The 20,209-nt window shown below is 40.9% G+C and overlaps 1 protein-coding gene and 1 long non-coding RNA gene across 3 annotated transcripts; both read left to right on the plus strand.

Annotated features, from left to right (window-relative positions):
• Nucleotides 1-1,871: 1,871 nt before the first annotated feature.
• Nucleotides 1,872-6,000, plus strand: ccn1l2 (cellular communication network factor 1, like 2). Of its 2 annotated transcripts, none has more exons than XM_085181183.1 (5): nucleotides 1,872-2,321; nucleotides 2,458-2,671; nucleotides 4,214-4,552; nucleotides 4,692-4,897; nucleotides 4,980-6,000. In XM_085181183.1, exons 1-5 carry the CDS (start codon nucleotides 2,253-2,255, stop codon nucleotides 5,274-5,276), a joined length of 1,125 nt encoding a protein of 374 aa, XP_085037309.1. In that variant the 5' UTR covers nucleotides 1,872-2,252; the 3' UTR covers nucleotides 5,277-6,000. The 2 variants fall into 2 exon arrangements, with proteins under 2 accessions (XP_085037309.1, XP_085037310.1); XM_085181184.1 differs by having other exon boundaries at nucleotides 1,888-2,321; nucleotides 4,692-4,894.
• Nucleotides 6,001-13,621: 7,621 nt separating this feature from the next.
• On the plus strand, nucleotides 13,622-15,185 carry LOC146507434 (uncharacterized). The gene is made up of 2 exons (XR_014877193.1): nucleotides 13,622-14,742; nucleotides 14,793-15,185. It is a non-coding gene; the product is annotated as an uncharacterized LOC146507434 (long non-coding RNA).
• The last annotated feature ends 5,024 nt before the right edge of the window (nucleotides 15,186-20,209 follow it).

Here is a 20,209-nt window from a genome sequence, read left to right on the forward strand (position 1 = left end):
AATGTCTTGGTCATTTCGGTAAACAGAATTACAAGATAAGTGAAGCAGTAAAATATATTTGCATGTAAATATAATATAGGAGCTGCAGTAGACTGTGCTAGTTTAAGAATGTAAGCATCCTCCAAAGATGACATAAACTTCATATGTGGAGTATTAGCAGATGGAAAAGAGATAACTGCCAGCAAGCAGCTGCACTGAGTGACAGTTCATGGCTGTTTCATGTGGATGTGATCAGGCTGGGTCACAGTTCAGGTGTCTGGCACCAGGGTCAAAGCTGGTCCTGAGACACCTGGACCTCCTTCCTGAGAGCAGGAGTGAAAATAGTCCACGGCAGGAATGAAAGGAGTCTTTGTGGATGTTTCAGCAGCCTTTCTTCTCCATGTTAAACGTTGCAAGTAAACCGGGTCTAATGATGCTCAACGCGCTTTACATGCTGGGAGTGATAGATGTGATAGATGTGATATGTCTCATTCACCCATTCATCCATGATGTCTCAGGACTGAATTAGAGTTCTGTGGGGAACACAACCTACATAAGTGGCTGACGTTGCTCACATTTATGCTATCGTGTGGTGAATTACATGTGAATTACAATGTGGTGCCTAGAAATAGAAAAAAATAAAATGCTGAGACATTTTTCTTCATCATTATTCTTTATGTTCAGGGGATGAGTGTTTTTCTCTCACTCTCAAAACAAGTGTAGCTGCAAATGCACGACAGGAATCAATAGAACAGGCTGATCACAAAGTCGAGGAGTTTTTGTTATAGCTCACCTTTTTACCTGCTTCTTCTTTTGTCCTCCACGTCTCCAGTTTCCTCACGTTTTGGAAGGACACACTGCACACCGTGCCAAGATATGTATATGCTGTTTGAGAATTGTGTTATGCTTGTCATGTTATTTGTAGACGTGCTTTTGTCACAGGAGCTAGTAACAAAGTATAGATCCGTCCGTCCGTTTGCTTCTGCTTATCCTTTTCAGGGTCGCGGGGGGCGCTGGAGCCTATCCCAGCTGTCATAGGGCGAGAGGCGGGGTCCACCCTGGACAGGTCGCCAGTCTGTTGCAGGGCTAACACACAGGGACAGACAACCATTCACTCGCACATTCACACCTATGGGCAATTTGGATTATCCAATTAACCTATCCCCACTAACTGCATGTCTTTGGACGGTGGGAGGAAGCCGGAGTCTTCCTCCCACCGTCCAAAGTATATACAATCTAAAATAGTCTGTTACGTGTAGACAGTGTCTTTGTAAGGCTTGAAACATTCACAGCTCAGTGTTAAGTGGCTTCACAAGCTAAACTGTGAGGTGCAAAATGTAAAGAGTTAAGGGGACGATCACGGACTTTTGCACAGCGCTGCTTTTAAGGAACAGGCCGGAAACCTTCAGCAGCCTTATCGAAAGCCAAGTTAAGTTTCCCATGTTTCTTGACAGCCTAGGCCAACTTAATGCAACGACTTTCCTGCTCTCCAGCAAAATACTCGTTACGTGCCACCACGGTGACAATGGGAATGCAGAGTTTTTCCTGCCAATCATGGGAACACGAGGATAAGCCTGTTTCCTGGAATGCTGCCCATTAGGAAAGAGACGGAGGGAACACAGGATGTTCTGAGCACATTGTCCTTGTGTAGACGAGAGCTGTTTACAGGGAGTTTCTCCATTCTCACAGTTCATCATTCGGAGCCTCACCGAGCGGGATTCCCTCCTTAAGTTTTCCATTACACCTGTCCAACCACTGGCTTCTTTTTTTCCTGTGCTAAGTATATCCTCTGCTGTTTCCTTCCCAGCGTGTTCGTGCATAGAAAACTAACGATTTTTACACGCACGAGCAGTTTAACCAGGATTTAGTAGCTCTTGTAAACCAGGGTTTTCCTGGTGACACCTTTAATGACACCTTGACTCATCCATAATTACGCTGTGACGTTAACACATCTGTAAGTGTTTCTCACCTCCTCCTCCTCCTCTCTCTGGACGCTCTGCTGAGAGGCGCGGTGATGATGTCACAGGGCAGGGGCATGTGTGTCTATAAGTGCAGAGAGAAACCTCTGACTGAAGTAGAGCTGAGCCACGCTCACACCAAGACGCTGCTGGAGAGGCACAGGCAAATTTACCTCTGGGCGCCAAACTCACCTCTGGATACTTTTCATCCTGGAGCTGCAAAAATAACTTCTTTCCTCTTGGGAATCTGGATGTGAAAGCCTACTTTGGTCCTTTGGGATTTTTTGTTTGCTTGCTTTATTTGCTGAGATCAGGATGCTTTGTCCTGTTGCTTTGCAGCGGATCTTCTTCACCCTGTTTATGCTGGGCAGAGCTGCAGAAATGGTGAGTTTCTGTGGCTTTAAATGCTTTTTATTTCTGTGATCTTCCATATAGTTATTTTAGATAACATTTTGATTACCATTTTAAAAAATAAATAAATAAAAATCAGTCTGAGCTGACCTCTGACCCTGGTATTTAGGTAGACAGTGCATGCCCAGCTGAATGTTCCTGTCCCCCCTCGCCTCCACTGTGCCTGCCCGGCGTCAGTCATGTAACTGACGACTGTGGCTGCTGCAAAGTTTGTGCTCGGCAGTTTAATGAGGACTGCAGCACCACAGAACCTTGTGATCACATCAAGGGGCTGCACTGCCATCTGGGGGCTGGAGGAAACCCAGAGACAGGACTGTGTCAAGGTGAGCAAGGAGTTGATTGAAAGCTCACAGCTTCAAATCATTAAAGGAATAATTATTCTGATGTTGGAACAAAAACACAGCTCCTGTACCAAGAATCAGACAGCAAGGGTAGATGCACACTGTTGAAACTACAGGGCAACTGTCCACAAACACCCTGCAGATGCATTTTAAAGGAACTCTGGACACTTTTACGTAATGACTAATGGCTCTGGAGGAACTGCTTAAGGTCGAGCTGAAAAATAAATAAATGAAAAAGCAGGAATGCAAACATTTATTTGTAATAAAAGGTGCTATGAATCTGTCCTGTGGGATTACAGATCACAAGGGAGCATTAAACTGTTCAAAAAGCATGAAATCTCCCTTATAGGAAATCCATTTGATTTCTTAGTGTATTTCTCTAGAGCAGGGGTGGGCAATTCCAGGCCCTGGGGGCCGGTGTCCTGCAGGTTTTAGATCTCACCTTGGGTCAACACACCTGAATCACATGATTAGTTTGTCACCAGGCCTCTGGAGAACTGCGGGAGCTAATTTAGCCATTTGAATCAGCTGTGTTGGTTCAAGGACGCGTCTAAAACCTGCAGGACACCGGCCCTCGAGGCCTGGAGTTGCCCACCCCTGCTCTAGAGTATGATGTCTTAGCTCAGGGGTGTCAAACTCCAGGCCTCAAGGGCCGGTGTCCTGCAGGTTTTAGATCTCACCCTGGGTCAACACACCTGAATCAAATGATCAGTTCATTACCAGGCTTCTGGAGAACTTCAACATATGTTGAGGAAGTAATTTAGCCTTTAAATCAGCTGTGTTGGTTCAAGGACACATCTAAAACCTGCAGAACACCGGCCCTCGAGGCCTGGAGTTCAAGACCCCTGGCTTAGCTGAAAGACCAATATTAGGCTCACTTACAGGTTAGTCAGGTTAACTTTACTAGATAATGTTTACATGCTTATTTATTATTCTTTTTTGCAATACATTGCTTCAGCATCTCTTTTGACCTCCAGTCAGAAATGTTTTGTTTTAGCTCGTCCTCCATAAGAAACCTTTTCTTTGACTGCTCAGCTGGCCTGGTGTGAACCTTCAGGGGAAGAAAAAGTCAGTTTGATTTGCACTGAAGCATAAAAAGTGACACAGCAGCACATTAACACACAGACGATGCTTGATTATTGGTTGATGTTAGCATCAAAGCTGCAGACGTGATAACGCTAACAGTTTTCCTGTTGTGAAGCTGCTGCCACCATAATACACACAAAGCAACACTCTGAGTCTTCAGCTAGAAAAGTGGCTTTAGCATGGAAAATGGAAAATGGTGAACTATGAGGCAGCAGACAGCATCCGTGTTTAGAGGATGGCCTCAACACATGTTACATAGATAAACAACAGAGGGAAAGCATGGAAAAGCCAAAACGGTAGTTTCCTGTGAGCGAGACGTAAAAAGCTATACAACATACAAAGTGAGAGGTAAAAACACAAAAAAAGCAAACAGACTAAGTTTTTCCATGAAGTTTAAAAGTGTCTGCTAACAGCTCAGTTTCCTGTTTTCTATGTCAGCTGAAGCTCATGGCGTACCCTGTGCATTCAATGGGCGAGTGTACCAGCATGGCGAGGACTTCCAGCCCGTTTGCCAGCACCAGTGCACCTGCATGAATGGTGTGGTGGGCTGCATGCCCCTCTGCCCCTACCAGGTGCCCCTGCCTCGGTGGCGATGCTCAAAGCCCCGGCTGGCGCAGCCCGAGGGCGGCTGTTGTGAAGAATGGGTGTGTGATGACGACAACAGCATCAGCGAGGAGCTGAGCGAGCCAACAGAGAGCCAGCTCCACCCAAACCACATCAGTCCTTTGCTGCCACAGAATCCCCTCCCAGCTGCCAGCGGAGCAGATACATTCAGAGGTAACGGTGAAAATACTGTAAATCATTAGAGCAGCACTGATGACTTTATTGATGTGAAATATTCACAAAACCCTCAAGAACTCCAAGAAGTAACTCACAAGGTAACTAACTGTCTGCTGGGATCCCTGCTCTCACGCAGAGATCGCATCGTTCCCCCTCTCTGAGGTCTTACATGAGCCCCAGTGTTTCCCACAGACCACTGAGTGGACCCAGTGCTCTGCCACATGTGGGATGGGCATTTCAAGTCGTGTGACCAATCACAACCCAGACTGTCAGCTAGTCAGAGAAACCAGACTGTGCCAGATCCAGCACTGCGACCTGCAGCCTCCCATAACTAAGAAGGTAGTGTATACTCAGATGGAGGATGTAGAATACTGACAGGAACATCTGAGATTTGTTATTTAACTGTGTCTCTGTCATCCTGAAGTGGAAGAAATGTCAGCGAACCTCCCGCCCACACGAGCCAGTCAGCATCACCTTTGGCGGATGCTCTACGGCTCAGCGATATCGCCCTCGTACCTGTGGGACCTGCACCGACGGCCGCTGCTGCGCCCCGTCGCTCTCTCGCACCGTGCAGCTCCGCTTCCACTGCCCCGGCGGAGACGTCCTCTACAATGTAATGTGGATCCAGCGCTGCAGCTGCGGCACGAGCTGCGGTAAACACACCCATCACTCCAGCACTTCCGTCAACCTCTACAATGACATCCACACTTTCAGAGACTGACTCTGCACCTCGCCCTCGCTAAACTCGCTGCCTCAACGTCTGTCCGCTGGGTGGGAAAGGAGTCCGCTCGCTCGCACTTTAAGCTTGCTGTCATGATGATGTCACTTTGTCCACGCTACAGGCTACAGGCGGCGCCTCTCCAGCGTCCTGTGCAGTCTCGAGGACGACACAAAACAGTGTGACTGCTACGCCACAGTGTAGGCCAAGAAATTTCTATTTATTTTCAGCGTTGTTTTCTTTTCCACAGAGGGCGACACGACAGTTTGTCAAACATAAAGAAGGCTTTTTAACAGGCATATTAACAGGAAGTAATGGTTATCAAAGACATGCATCTTTGTTCTTCACCACATTTTAAAATGCTGAGGAGCAGTGACATCGATTGTTGGTTCACATGGATTGTGCTTGATACAGTCCACCTGTTTCCTGTACAAGTACTGACTTACAGCGACAGGCTTTCAGAAAGGAGTTTACATTTATTATGCTACTTTGGTATATTGATTAAAATCCTACAGGCTCTACAGACTTCACTCTTGGTTGTGGAGTAAGAATATTCGAGGATCACCTCATTTTTCGAGGTGTGATACCGTTGTGTTTTCTAACGTGTGTCTATCACTGTGTACATAAAATAAATACATGTTTGTTTCAGAGGGATTCTTAAAGCTTCATATTTGACACGTGTCACTTGGTTGTAAACTCCTGTATGTCCAATAAAAACTTAACCTGTGATGTGTCTTTATGGTAAACAAAGGTTTGAGGTGATGTTATGATGGGTGAAGGTTCCACAGCATAAAAGAAAGTTTCTAATTATTCCATTAGTGCTGTGAAAAAGTGTCCAAGTAAGCAAACATTTCCAAGCTGAGGTTAAAGGTTGTTCTGCAAATTTCAACCATTCTTTGTCTCTCGCGGCTTCGCAGGATTCCCAGTTGCTGTTTTAGCTCCTCCTGCTTTAAAATGATCCATGTTTTAAACAAATTTTCTTCTGATTGGCCGGCCCTCTTCAACAGAAGGTGGTGTTCAAAAGTGAGGACGAAGGCAGTGGGAGACTGATGATGGACTGGTACAGGAGTAATGTGGATGCTGTGCTGGTGTGAACAAAGATGCGAGCAGCTGAAAGCTGGCCCTTTAATCTCTGTGTTTGATAAGCCTGGGTGATTCACACCAATAGGATTGTCTTTTGTGCACTATTGTTCCCACCATTTGGTTGGTACATAATGATGTAAAATAATAACTTCCCCCAAAATGCAGTAAACCTAAAGTAACGAGTTTTGAAAATGTAAGAAGTAAAAAGTAAAGAAAGTTATTTAAAATGGAGTCAAAAGATAAATATTCAACAGATACATGAAAATTCAACTTAAGTACAGCAACAAAGTATCTGTGCATTACTTCCCACCTCACCTCAGGTCCTAACACAAGCTTCTGGTTGACTCTTGGGCACAAACATTGCAGCGGACTACCACATTCCTCACCTGGCCTGTTCTTTTTCTGAGAGGAGCGAGGAACATGGTGGCTTATTGGCTGCTACCATCAGAACTGCTGGTGAGATCTTGGTCACTCATTCTACAAACATTGTGTCTCTGTAAAACTCCTTTGTTTTTCCTTCTAGGCTGGACTACTGTAACGTTATTTTCACCTTCTTCTAAAAGCTTCTTCTGTTGATCCAAAGTGCAGCAATGAGTACCGAAACAACAAGAAAGAGACGACATATGTCGCCCATATCGACTTCTCTTCACTGGCTCCATGTTAAATCCATAACAGTCTTTCTCCTCATTACGAGGTCTTCAAAAACCAGGCCCCATCTTTTCTTAAAGACCTCATACTATGAGCACAACAGAGCACTTCAATAAATATTTAAGTAAGATACAAACACCTGAAGATTCTACTTAAAGTAGAAAGTATCATATAGTTATAGTATATATACCTTGTTACGTCCCACCTCTGCTCATGTCCTTGTGCAGTGTTGGCTCTTTAGCACAAACATTACGGTGGACTACTACATTCCTCACCCCGGCCTGTGCCTTATTCTGAGGGGAGAGTGGCACACAGCGATCTATCGGCTATCATTAGAGCTACTGGTGAGTTACATGTTGGCCATCTCTGGTCCTGACCATGATCAACTGAACTAGAAAAGGGTTTTGTTTTTTTGTCTTAATTTAATTGGGCTGCATGTGCTGCACATCATGGGTGTGGGTCTAGTGCAAATTTGTCCTAATGGGAATACACTGGTCCTACTGCTGTACATATTAAAGGCACCATGCTGGTTTGAATCATATCTAATAGATGTAAATCTATAAATATAGATATTCATAAAAATGGGGAGTCAAGTTCACACAGTCAGGTTAATTATGGAGTTCAACAGGGTTCTGTGTTAGCACCAGTTCTGTTACATACAGACATGCTTGCCTTAGGCAGTACAATTATTATTACAATTATTAATTATTGTTTAAGTAGGCATATCTGTGTTGTGTAGATATAACCATGTAAAATTACCAATGACAAATAAGAATAAAATTGTGCTGCAGAAAGAAGCATACGTTACATAAATGCCTTCTCACCATATATATATATATATATATATATATATATATATATACATATACATATATATATATATATTTATGTATATGTATATATATATATATATATATATATATATATATATACATATATATATATATATATATATGTATATGTATATATATATATATATATATATATATATATATATATATGTATTCGGAGCACTAGGTGCGGTCATTCCCAAGCTAGGCGAGTGGCTCCAGCAGATCCCGGGAACAACATCGGAGATCTCTATCCAGAAGCGCAGTCCTAGGAACAGCTAAGTGTCATGGTCCTGGGTCGTGCGACCCAGTGTTTTGAGTTTTAGTCTATTTTGATTATTGTTTGTTTAGGTTCATTAAGTTATTCTAGCTCATTTGTAATTATATTACCCTTGTGTTAAGTCTCCCTCGCCCTTCATGTGTTTATGTCTGTGTGTCTTATGTTGCCAAGTTCATGTTGTCGTTTCTGTCATCTTCCCCTGTACTCAGTCTCCCTGGTTCGTGCGTTTACCTGTCATGAGTCATGTCTGCGTGGTTATGTTTAGTTCATGTCATGTCTAATCTCCATGTTTCCCGTTTTACTTTGAAAGTCTGTATTCAATGTCAGTGTATTTAGTTTCACTTCTCCTGTCCTGTCTTTAGGTTCATGTGTGTCAGCTGTGCTCCCGTGTGTGGATACTTCCCCTGATCATCCCTGGTGGTGACAGTGATGTACTATGGAACGCCAGGACTGCCATAATGAATTAATTAAATACACCATTAAATAATTAATTAAATGTGGCAATAATTAATTAAAATCGGAAATAATTAATTACATAAATATTTATGACACATGTAATTAATTAATTATTGACACATTTAATTAATTATTGACATATTTAATTAATTATTGACACATTTAATTAATTATTGGCACATTTAATTAATTATTTCTTTATTTCACATTTTAATTATTTATTGACATATTTAATTAATTATTGACATATTTAATTAATTAATGGCACATTTAATTAATTAATGGCACATTTAATTAATTATTTCTTTATTTCACATTTTAATTAATTATTGCACAGTTGACTCCTTCAGGTCTCACCATGAAATAATTTTATCTGTCAGCCTCACCCATCAAACTCAGGGGGCGGGGTTAACGCTGCCATGCAGCTTCTCTAACATTTGATTGGTTGCCGTGCAAAGTAAGGCAAGACAGGTCAATCCTAGATAATCGATTGCTTGTGTCGACTTGGTATCCCAGAATGCATTTCAAATCACAGGCAGCAATAGTGTAGTTTTAATAATAGTGTTTTAGCTGCGAATGTCTGGTTAGGTTGTCAACATAGAACATGTTTGCAAAAGTGCTCAGATGTTTTCAGACATTTCACTAGCTCTGCTAACAGTCAGCTGACACCGAGCTCACAGCCCCGATGTTCCAGCTTAACTGTTTATTTTGTGTGTATTTGTTTGTTTTGGAGGGGTGGGGGCTACGTTAACCGGTTTGTTTAGATATTCCACTCTCTGTGTTCCACATGTTGCATTTGCAGATTCTCATTTTCACCGAACGATCGTCTCTTTCCACCTGGTCTTGTGTCTCTGTGCTTTTGTAACATAAAGAACGAGCTGACGTGTTTCTCACGACACCAGCGATCAGCTCAACAGGCCCTCAGTTTACCTGCATCCTCCTCCTCCTCACCTGTCAGCGGTTGTTTAACACCTGCTGCTAATTCAAGAAACACGTCCACGTTACCTGGTGATAGTCACAGTTTAACTGGGCAGCCGGTGCACAATATAACACAATGTCGGCACATTTCTCTGCACAAGATAAGTAAATATAGTTTTTCCTCGAGCGCAGAGCTGCTGGAGCTTGTTTCCCAACAGAGCACTTTATAGGCGAACCCACTTCATCAGCGGCTGATGTCCAATCACCGGCACACAGCTTTGAAACCTCACCTGAGTTTTAGCTCTCAGTGGTTAAACGCTGGACTTAATTCACTCAGCTTTTGTCTGTCGGGTCACCTTTACTTCGCTGTTTTATTTACAACTGAGCAAATCGGTTTGGCTGAGGTTAAAGTTACGTTTCAGAACTGCACAGTTTTACAGACGTTTAATGGTTCACTGGCACATGTGTTAGACTGAACCCGTCGCTTTTCTTTATCTGGTGTGTTTTGGATTTAACAGTGAATCTTGAGAGTAAACTGACTTAAAAATGTTTTAAAGAAAGAGAAGAGAAGGCGCATTTCCACCGAGAGGAGCAGAGTTTGCAACAGCGTGTTCATCATGAAGACTGCAACCTGGACAGAAATATTATATCATCTGTTTTTAATAGTTACTTATAGCAACTGTATTCTACGTACCAGCTGTCTGTTAGAATATTTAGAGTTTACTTAAATAAAAATAAATGAGGTTAACATATAATTTGATTTTTTTCTCTTTTTTTTCTTTTTCGGTCATGTTATGTTTAACTGTCAAAGGCTTGTTACAAACTATGAAACACATCGTGCAGACCCGTGAATTATTCGTAGATGACCGTTAGATTAGTCAGCTGGGAAACTCTGGGTTAACTCATAGAGCTGAAGATATCGTGGACATACTGACCTCGCTCCGTGGTGTACAGGTCCGTTTACCCTCATGATTAATATTCACAATAAAAATATTAGCCGAACATCATGAAGTCTGTGTGTGTCATAGTGTCGAACAACCTTTGTACAGTTAAAGCCAGCAGTTACTACATGAGGAAACACCAACGTTATCTCTTTTATGTGTTTATACACAGGTCACACTGATTACTGAACAAAAGCCCAAAGATCAGCTGTTAATCGAATTTATTTGCTCTCTCTCCTCATTAAACATGTTTTTAATGTTAGTTATAATTCAGAATTGGCGACTGAAACACGTAGGATACATACGAACATCAGGAAATAAAACCCCGATAAATATAACCTCAGTAAAAGAAGTCAGCGGGGGTTATTACAGGTGTACCGGGGCCTGCGCTTTGTCGGTGGTAATAACAGCTCGATTACTTGCGAGGCGAGCGGGTCTATCCCCCGCTTTGCCGTGAGACGGGCAGACATCTCCGAAATCATCGAAGCACTTTTGCAAAGAGGCTGTATCTTGAGAAACCGACCAGACACATGAAGATTAAACCACTACATTCTCGGCTAAAAAAATATTAAAACGGTATTTGGTGACACACAAACAGGGTTTTTCAAAGTTCAGTTCTGTTAGTTTCCACATGCTGGTTGTTGTGTGCTAAAAACAATGGCCACCAGGCCAAAGCAATGGTTTTGACTCGATCAGCGTTAGCCCCGCCCCCTGAGTTTGATGGGTGAGGTTGACAGATAAAATTATTTCATGGTGAGACCTGAAGGAGTCAACTGTGCAATAATTAATTAAAATGTGAAATAAAGAAATAATTAATTAAATGTGTCAATAATTAATTAAAATGTGAAATAAAGAAATAATTAATTAAATGTGTCAATAATTAATTAAAATGTGAAATAAAGAAATAATTAATTAAATGTGTCAATAATTAATTAAATGTGCCAATAATTAATTAATTACATGTGTCATAAATATTTATGTAATTAATTATTTCCGATTTTAATTAATTATTTAATGGTGTATTTAATTAATTCATTATGGCAGTCCTGGCGTTCCATAATGTACAGTCTTGTTGGTATATGTATGATTTCTATACATTTTACATCAGATAAAATATCCAGCTGGATAAATATATTTCTCCTGCTTGTTATTTATTCCTGTCGTCTACTATTTATATTTTATTCTGGCACAGTTAGCATGACGCACAATTCTTCACAAATTTGTTGTACACGTACAATGGCAATAGAGGGCTCTATTGTAATCTTACTTGGTACTTGGAAACAAACAGAAGACGTGGAATAAACAATAAATATAGAGGAGGGTGACTAAGAGAAGTTGAGACAGTTGGGAACACAGCAGGGACAAATCAAGAGAAACAAGGAGGAAAGTGGATTATCTTAGAAGACCATACTGATTATTAGCAACTATGAAAAGTCTCACATGTATTCGGCCTGTCTGGAATGTCAAAATAGCATAAAACACACGAATCCTCAGAAACGAAGTAAAAATCTTTCAAAATAATATCTACGATATAAATGTGTAGGGTACATTATCTGAATCATGTTTGTGTGTTTGGAAGAACAAAACGAAGAAAACTGAATTTTACCACTAAATAATCCTGATCCCGACCCACAGAACACTGTGACTCCAGCACATGTGTACTCATGAAACATCAAGGTTTATTTAGAGTGGATCATTTCTGAACAAATACAACAAAACTCACATGACCCTGACTTACCCTCAAGATAAACAGAAAACAGAGCCTCAGATGGAAGGATGCCTCACAGAGCGTGCTGCATAAATGTGATGGCTTGGCCGCCTGCCATCCAGTTACGCTCCACAGTGGTTTATATTGGCTGGAAACTCAGACTGGAAGCTACAGGTGTTGCCCAGCCTTGCAGCAGGCTGTGACTTTCAGCATGGCCTTGACAGAGGAACAGGAACTATGTCGGAAATAAACAGGGGCCTCGGGGAGGATGGAAGTTGGCTCAGGTTGCCACTCTTGTCCATAGCAAAAAACAAAACGTGCTCCCACCGCTACCATGCACTCTAAAGAAGGATGTACTGAATAATGAGGAATGACATTGTTTGTCTCCATATAAATGATGACTATTATTCTTGCTGTGCTGAAAAAGAACGTGTGTCACAGCAACATCTTTTATGGAGCTAAAGTCAACCTTTCCACAAAGCCTTCTGATTACACCGAGAGGTCACAGTCGAGGAAGCGCTGTGACGTCAACCACTGATTTATAGGATATCCTTCTAAAACTGCTACTGCAGTGTTTCCAGTAGTACTGCGACTGCTGATCCTTTTGATAATAAGGCAACTTTATGTATTACAAGGAACCTAAAGAACTAGTAGTGCTGGTCTAGTTTTCTAATATAGCAGGTAAAACAAATGTCGAACACATCAACGATTTTCTAAGTAAATATATTTCTAAAGGTGCTATTGACAGGAAATTTTCACCAGATGGCAGTAACAACAGATCTAATCCACACATGCAAAGAAATCAAATCATAAATTTAAAAAAACAACGCTAGCTTCTTCTTGTGTTTCCTTTTTATCATTTATTGGGAGTTGGCAAACAGAGAAATGTGCATTACCACCAACAACTGGTGTGGGCTGAAATAGAAAAAAATATCCTCGGAAAAAAACAAATTAATCTGTCCTAAAAAACAAAATATTGTCACGGACCCGGCTCTGGGGACTCGGGGTCCGTGGGCAGTGGGGACTATGACTGTTGTTGTTGTTATTATTATTATTATTATTGTCATTATTCATTCATTCATTATATCATTTGGTGTGTTGTAAATGGTAAATGGACTGGTTCTTATATAGCGCTTTTCTACTCATCTGAGCACTCAAAGCGCTTTACACAACTTGTACATTCACCCATTCACACCCATTCGCACAAGCACATCTTTCTAAGTGCTTTATAGATAACATTCACACACATTCATACTCCGATGGATGCATCGGAGAGCAATTTGGGGTTAGTATCTTGCCCAAGGATATTTGGCATGCAGACTAGGGGAAGCCAGGAATCGAACCACCAGCCTTCCGATCAGTAGATGACCTGCTCTACCACCTGAGCTACAGTCACCCCGTAGTCTGCACTGCCTCTTATCTCTGTCCACATCTGTATGTAGGCAGGTATGTGTGTGTTGCCTTTTTTCTGTGGCCATGTTACAGGCACCTGCAGGCCTGAGGGGCGTGGCCTAGCTTGAGGACTGGCCACACCTTAAGTCCTTGCTACACACCTGCTCCTCATCTGGGCTCGTCGGGGGAGCTATTTAGAAGAGCGATGGAGCTTCCACCGGCGCGGGATTATTGCGTTTGACTTCACGTCAGTCTTCAAGTACAGTTTCCCTCAGGAGGAGTGTGGGACGAGAAGGAGCAGTGAGCACGGAGTGCAGGGACACCGGAGCAGAGAGCACTACACTGGGACTTTTCTGGGAAGAAGACACAACACGGGAGTCTGGGAAACTGGGGAATTTATTGTTGTTTACTTCACCACTCTGTAAATAAACACTGTTGCTAGAGTTGGATGTCTCGAGACCGGTCTTGGTCTCGAGACCACTTTTACGTGGTCTTGGTCTCGTCTTGGTCTCGACGGACTTTTGTCTTGGTCTCGGTCTTGGTCTCGCTGTCTCGGTCTTGCGCTCTCAAATCGACATAGTGTTCGGGAGATTTGGAGTCAACCATCAGCGGAGCGGGGGGTGTCTTACTGGGCTTAAGCCCGGGTCATTTTTTCTGAAGCATGGGGTTTTTTGGAGTGTAATTTGTTTGTTAGATGCCTGACTGACAACTGTATAAAACAAAAACAACACACGAAGCACAGAGCGCACCGTCCTAAATTCCCCCTGATTTTGGTATGATCCGAGCTTTGGCACTAGGCGACTGAGCACAGCACCCATGTGAGCGAGGGGGGAGAAGCTGCTGCCTGCGAGTTTGCTGCAGAGGAGAGCTTAAGTTTGACCAGGTACCAACGGAAATCATTCGTACTGAACTAATAATGTAAATATGACGGTGTATCACAAAAGATTGATATCAAACTGATCACTTGGTCGCGTTACTTACTCTTCGAGTGAATCAACAAATGGATAAATAAAAAGCCGAACGACAATGCTGATTTTTTTAGAGAGTCTTAGCTTACATCTCATATTTTCAGTTGTTATCCTCCACGGCTAAACAAACTCTCTAAATCGGTTTCAGTTGTGTACTGATGAACACAACAATGGACATAAGGAGCTTCTTTCAAAGAAAAAACTCAGGTAGATGTTATTTTATATATTATGCTTTGTATGTTGTTGTTGTATGTTCAGTATATCTATGCAAAACAAGAGGAATTTCAATACACAGCAGTATATTCACAGTTGAAACCAGATATTTACACTTTAGGGAGAAAACATAAAACCTTTTTTTTTTACTGTTAAACATCAATTTAGAGTAAACTTTTGTTTTAGATAAATAAATGTTGCAATGTCTTTTGAATTAGTTAAATGTCAGAATAAAAAGAGGGAGCTGTCTATTTTAATCACTTTCATCAAATGTAGGAGTACATATACACTAAGTTTATTGTTAATTAAGATTAATTAAGAAAACTCCAGATGATTCCATTCTGAGCTTAAGAAGCTTCTGATTGGTTAGTAGAGTCCATGTGGGTAAATTGGTGGCACAGCTGTGGATGCATATAAGGCAAAACACAGAGCCTGTTTCTTTGAAATGGGAAAGTTTCTTTGAAAAATCAAGAGATGTCAACCAAAACACCTGGAAAAGAATTCTGGAAAAGAATTCTGGAAAATTCAATTTTGAATACAGTTTGGTGCCATTTACAATTAAGAAATACAGACAGTTTCTCTCTTTACTCTTAAAGTTAACAAATATGTTTTTTATATTTATCAATCTAAAAAAAGAAACATTTAGTCTGATTTGATGTTACAATTAAAAAGTGTTTGTGTTTTTATCTGAAGAGTATGTAAATATCTGGTTTCCGCTGTATATTTGTGTTTGGCTTGATTGTCAGCACAAAGAGGGAGAGAGAGGAACAGAGAGGGAGAGAAACGACGAAAATGACGACAGAACAGAGATGGAACAAGAGCAGGTGAGACACACATGTTAGTCAAATGGTTGTTTGCCAAAAACTCATCAGAACATGTATCTCGTACCTATTGTATCTTTTTTAGATAGCGTTTGTTACTTTTAAAATTCTATATTTATTAAGTTATGCAGGCTTGTTTGCTCAACAAGGCTGAATAATTATATAAACTTTTCAGAATCTAAATAGTGTACTTTGGTAGAATTAAAAAATAAGTGTAGTGCAGGTCTAAGATGATTTTTAGTGCTGCTATCATCTAGTTCTGATTCTGGTTCTGTCTTGGTTACTGTTGTAGTCCTGTTTTAATTCTGGATCAGTTCTGGGTCTGGTTGAATTGGGGTTTAGTCCCTGTGTCTTGATACAGGCCCGACTTTGTTCTGCCTTGCTGCTTAATTAAAAAACTATATATATATATATATATATATATATATATATATATATATATATATATATATATATATATATATATATATATATATATATATATATGAAGTCATTCTTTTTTGAACAAAGCTCAAAACAGAGCCTAATAATCTTTCAGTCATTTCTACCCCCACTTAATTTCCTTTGGCTGCTCAGCTCTCACACAGTGGCTCAGCTACGCTCCAATCCCTCCATATTGTGGCCAATCACATGCGAGGATATAGGATAATATCATTATGTGAAAAACAGAGAGGGTGAGAGACGCAACAGTCAAGTGGAGCATGCGTCTGTCCTTTCAGTGAGTGAGTGAGACAGTAGACAGTGGTGAGGAGGGCTGTGCGAAAGCAAAAACACATAAATATGCCCGAGACCCGTAAACGAAGCAGCATCTGGCTGCAGTTTAAAGACTTTTTTTGTCTCGGTCTTGGTCTTGGTCTCGTCTCGTCTCGGTCTTGTCTTGGTCTCGATACCCTCTGGTCTTGGTCTTGTCTTGGTCTCGATACCCTCTGGTCTTGGTCTTGTCTTGGTCTCGATACCCTCTGGTCTTGGTCTTGTCTTGGTCTCGGATTAGGCGGTCTTGACTACAAGTCTAACTGTTGCACGGAAGAGTCCGGCGTTTGGGTCCTGTTTCCCCACCTCCCCACGGTCTGCTAGCCAGACCGTGACAAATATGGCTCGATAACTTTCACTTTTCGCGTTCTTGTGAAATAAATCACCCAAGTCCAGTTTCACTTTCATATCTCTGAGCTTTTGAATCAGCGATTCTTTTTCACCATCATATTTCTGACACTAAAACATTTTCTATGGGTTCATCTTCTCTATTGCAGTCAGATTTTCATGTTTATTTCCTGTTAAAAATAACATGTTATTTAAACCAGTGTGAGCTATAACCGTCTCCTCTCTCCTGTTTCTTTCTGCGCTTCTCATTTCTCCTGTTTTGTTTTGGATCTTGTAAAACCATCGCCCTTTCCTCTCTTCCTCCCGTTGCTTTTGCCACCTTTCTTCAATTTTCCGTATCCTACTCTACTGTAAACTGATAATCCATCACTGAGCCTTTTCCTTACTTTGACACGAAACCCAGCAACAGTAAATACTATCCTGCTGTGGTTGGCTGTGTTAGTAGATGCATCTATATAGAGTTTGACATAACCGTAATACTGATCAATATATGCCTGCGCTGCCTGTGAGTTTGAAATTGAACTTTTTGTCCAATAGTGTTGAATCTACTATAGCATCAGGGGACAGTGGTGTAGTAGATTTACCACCACATATCCATGGTGGTATTATTTGGCTGATGCTGATCTTGTCCAGATTAAATTCAGCCGCTATGTATTTTTATATGTATTTTTTTTGTCTGCTTATTTAGTTGGTTTTTGTTTTTTTGCCCTTTATCACCGTCCCTCTTCTCCGCTGTTTTTCCCCCCCTCTTCCTTTCTCCCTTTTCTTTTCCTCATTCAAGTCTGTCCCGTATCTAGCAAGTGAAAATAATAAATAAATAAAATAAACAATAAAAGATGAATCAAATAGATCATTACGGCAAAGCTGGGATGGTCAATTTGGTAAAGTAAATCCGTTGGGCATCTTTCTTCGCCTTTAGACAATAATTCTGATGGCAAAAGTACCAAACGGGACAGGCAAATAAATAAATAAATAAAATAAATAAATAAATTCAGCCGCTTTCCGATTGACTGTCCACCCACTCTTCATTTCTCTTTTTCCCAGCAGGGTTGGAAAATAGTTCTTGTTGGATGATCTTGACCATGTCTTTGTAGACTTGCACAGTAGTTCAGTGTCAGCTGCTCTCTTCTGATGTCTAGGGCATTTCTCCCATTCCTACCTGTACTGCTGCTGTTGGGGTTGTTTTAAATGCACCTGTGCAGAGTCTTAGCACCTGATACTGGATGCTATCGAACTTATGAAGACTTGCTCTGGCAGCAGAATTATATACTACACACCCAAAATCCAATACTGATCTAATTTACCCAATATATATGGCTTTCAAAGATTTCCTATCAGCTTCCCAGTCAATTCCCACTGAGCACCTCATTATATTCAACACTTTCTAGCTTTTGTCTATTATTTTTTAAATATGGACAGTCCATGTCACCCTTTCATCAAACACAACCCCAGAAACGTAAATTGTTTTACCCTTTCCAACTCTTGTTTATATAATTTGACCTTGATTTCATCTCCAATTCTTTTCCTTGTAAAAAACATTATTTTAGTCTAATGAACAGAGAATTTAACCTCGTAGCATAAATGTAAACATTTGTACGACGTCGTACACCTTAATGTTATTCATCTTCCTGCCACAAAAACACTTAATCCATTAGAACATTTGATCATTTATACCATCCATCTTCTTCCGCTTATCTGGGGCCAGGACACAGGAGCAGCAGCCTAAAATCCAGGAAAAACTCAATGCATCATGGGAACTGAAACAACACATCAGGCCTGTTAGACTTAGATGGAAAAGAAATTAAATGGTAATATGGCCTCTATACTTTTCAACTTTTTATTGCATTGTCATTAAGTCAAGTCTAAGTTTAAATACTGAGTTTGAAACAAACAAACAAACAAACAACCACGCATATGATTAGACAGTGCTAAAGGAATTGTTGCATTGCATTAGGTAAATGTTTTCCACAGAGAAATGCAGGACCATGGATCACAGAGGAAGTATATGTGTGTGCACTGTTCCTCAGGTCAACAGGAAAGCTGACCTGAACATTTGAACAAGTCGAGTGGCTTTTATTGTCATTTCAACCATGTACAGTGGTACAGTACAGAGTGAAACGAGACCCTGGTGCTACATACGACCGCTGCGTGCTGCTGCGTGAATTACTGAGAGGCTTTAACTCTTCAAAGGTTACAAACACAATAAAAATAAATCATGGCTCAGATTTTGAGCAGTATGTTACGAAAAACATAACAAAATAGACACAAACAACAAAAAACTTCACTATTACAATTTGGCAAACATTCTTCACATTGCTCCTCTGACTCCCATTGGTTACAAACATTTGCATCATCCATAAACTATAGCAGTTTTTTTTATTACGATTATTTATAATGGCATTTAAAAATAATGGACAGATACTAAAACAACTTAAAGAAGCAACTCATTGCTTGTCTCTATCTGAAAGTGTTGAGGCTGATGGGTTTGAATAGTGAGTGTTCACTGCCCTCTAGTGGATACAATGAGGAAGTGTGTTGCCCCGTCAAAACAACTTGGACAGAGTTTTGGGAGTTTTGGGAGTTTTGGGACTGTCAGTGCTGGTATCACAGCACAAGGATGGTGTATGTCTGAAAGCAGCTTTAGATTAAATGTAATAATCTAAATTCAGAAAAGCAAAAAAGGAACCAACTGGTATCATTATCAGTGACTACACTCAACCATCTGTGAAACAGGTTCAGTGTAGCATATTAAATATGTATTATATTCGCATATTACTGTAAAAAACAACCAACCAACCAAAGCTTTAAATGTAAATCTGAAAAATAAACCGATTCCACTATTTCTCCAAGCTCACCTCCAAATTCAGAACATTATAGGACACGATCCTCTACTGGAACTCAGCTGGAAGTACACATGAATGAAAAGCTCTGATCTACTGAGATTGCTCTGCTGAAGTGCTGCTGATCACCGACAAATAAAACAGGGTGGGTAGCGTGTACTAATTATCTACCATCCACTTCCTTTCATCACTGTATGCAAGTATGCTTAACTGGCTAGCTTTAACTATTGACCCATTCCATACCATGTTCCAAAAGTAAACAAACAACAGGATGAGAGAGATTTCGGTCCTTAGTGACATGATATCATCATGCAGTTGCTTTCTGACATGCAGCGTTATCTTGCTGGAAGCACACTGTGGTCATAAAGGATCGGATATGCTCAGCAACAATATTCAGGTTCGGCTGTGGCATTTAAACCATGCACAGGTTGTACTAAGGTGCCCAGAGTGTGCCATGTGTCTGGCCATTCTCCTGCGACCTCTAGCATGAACAAGGCATTTTCACCGAGGGAGCTGCCACACACTTGGCTTTGCAGGGGAATCTCAGTAGATGAGCATTTTCTGAAACATTCAACCAAACCTGTCTGGCACCCACAGCCATGCCATTTAAATAAGTTCTTTCTATTCTTGGTTTAGGGTCAAACTTCAGCAGATAGTCTAATTCCTAAATGCACTGAGTAGTTAACATGTGATTGATCAGATATTTGTATTAACAAGCCTTTGAACTGGTGATAAACTGA

Source organism: Neolamprologus multifasciatus, chromosome 12, assembly GCF_963576455.1.
Source record: "Neolamprologus multifasciatus chromosome 12, fNeoMul1.2, whole genome shotgun sequence".
In the NCBI taxonomy this organism is placed as follows: Eukaryota; Metazoa; Chordata; class Actinopteri; order Cichliformes; family Cichlidae; genus Neolamprologus; species Neolamprologus multifasciatus.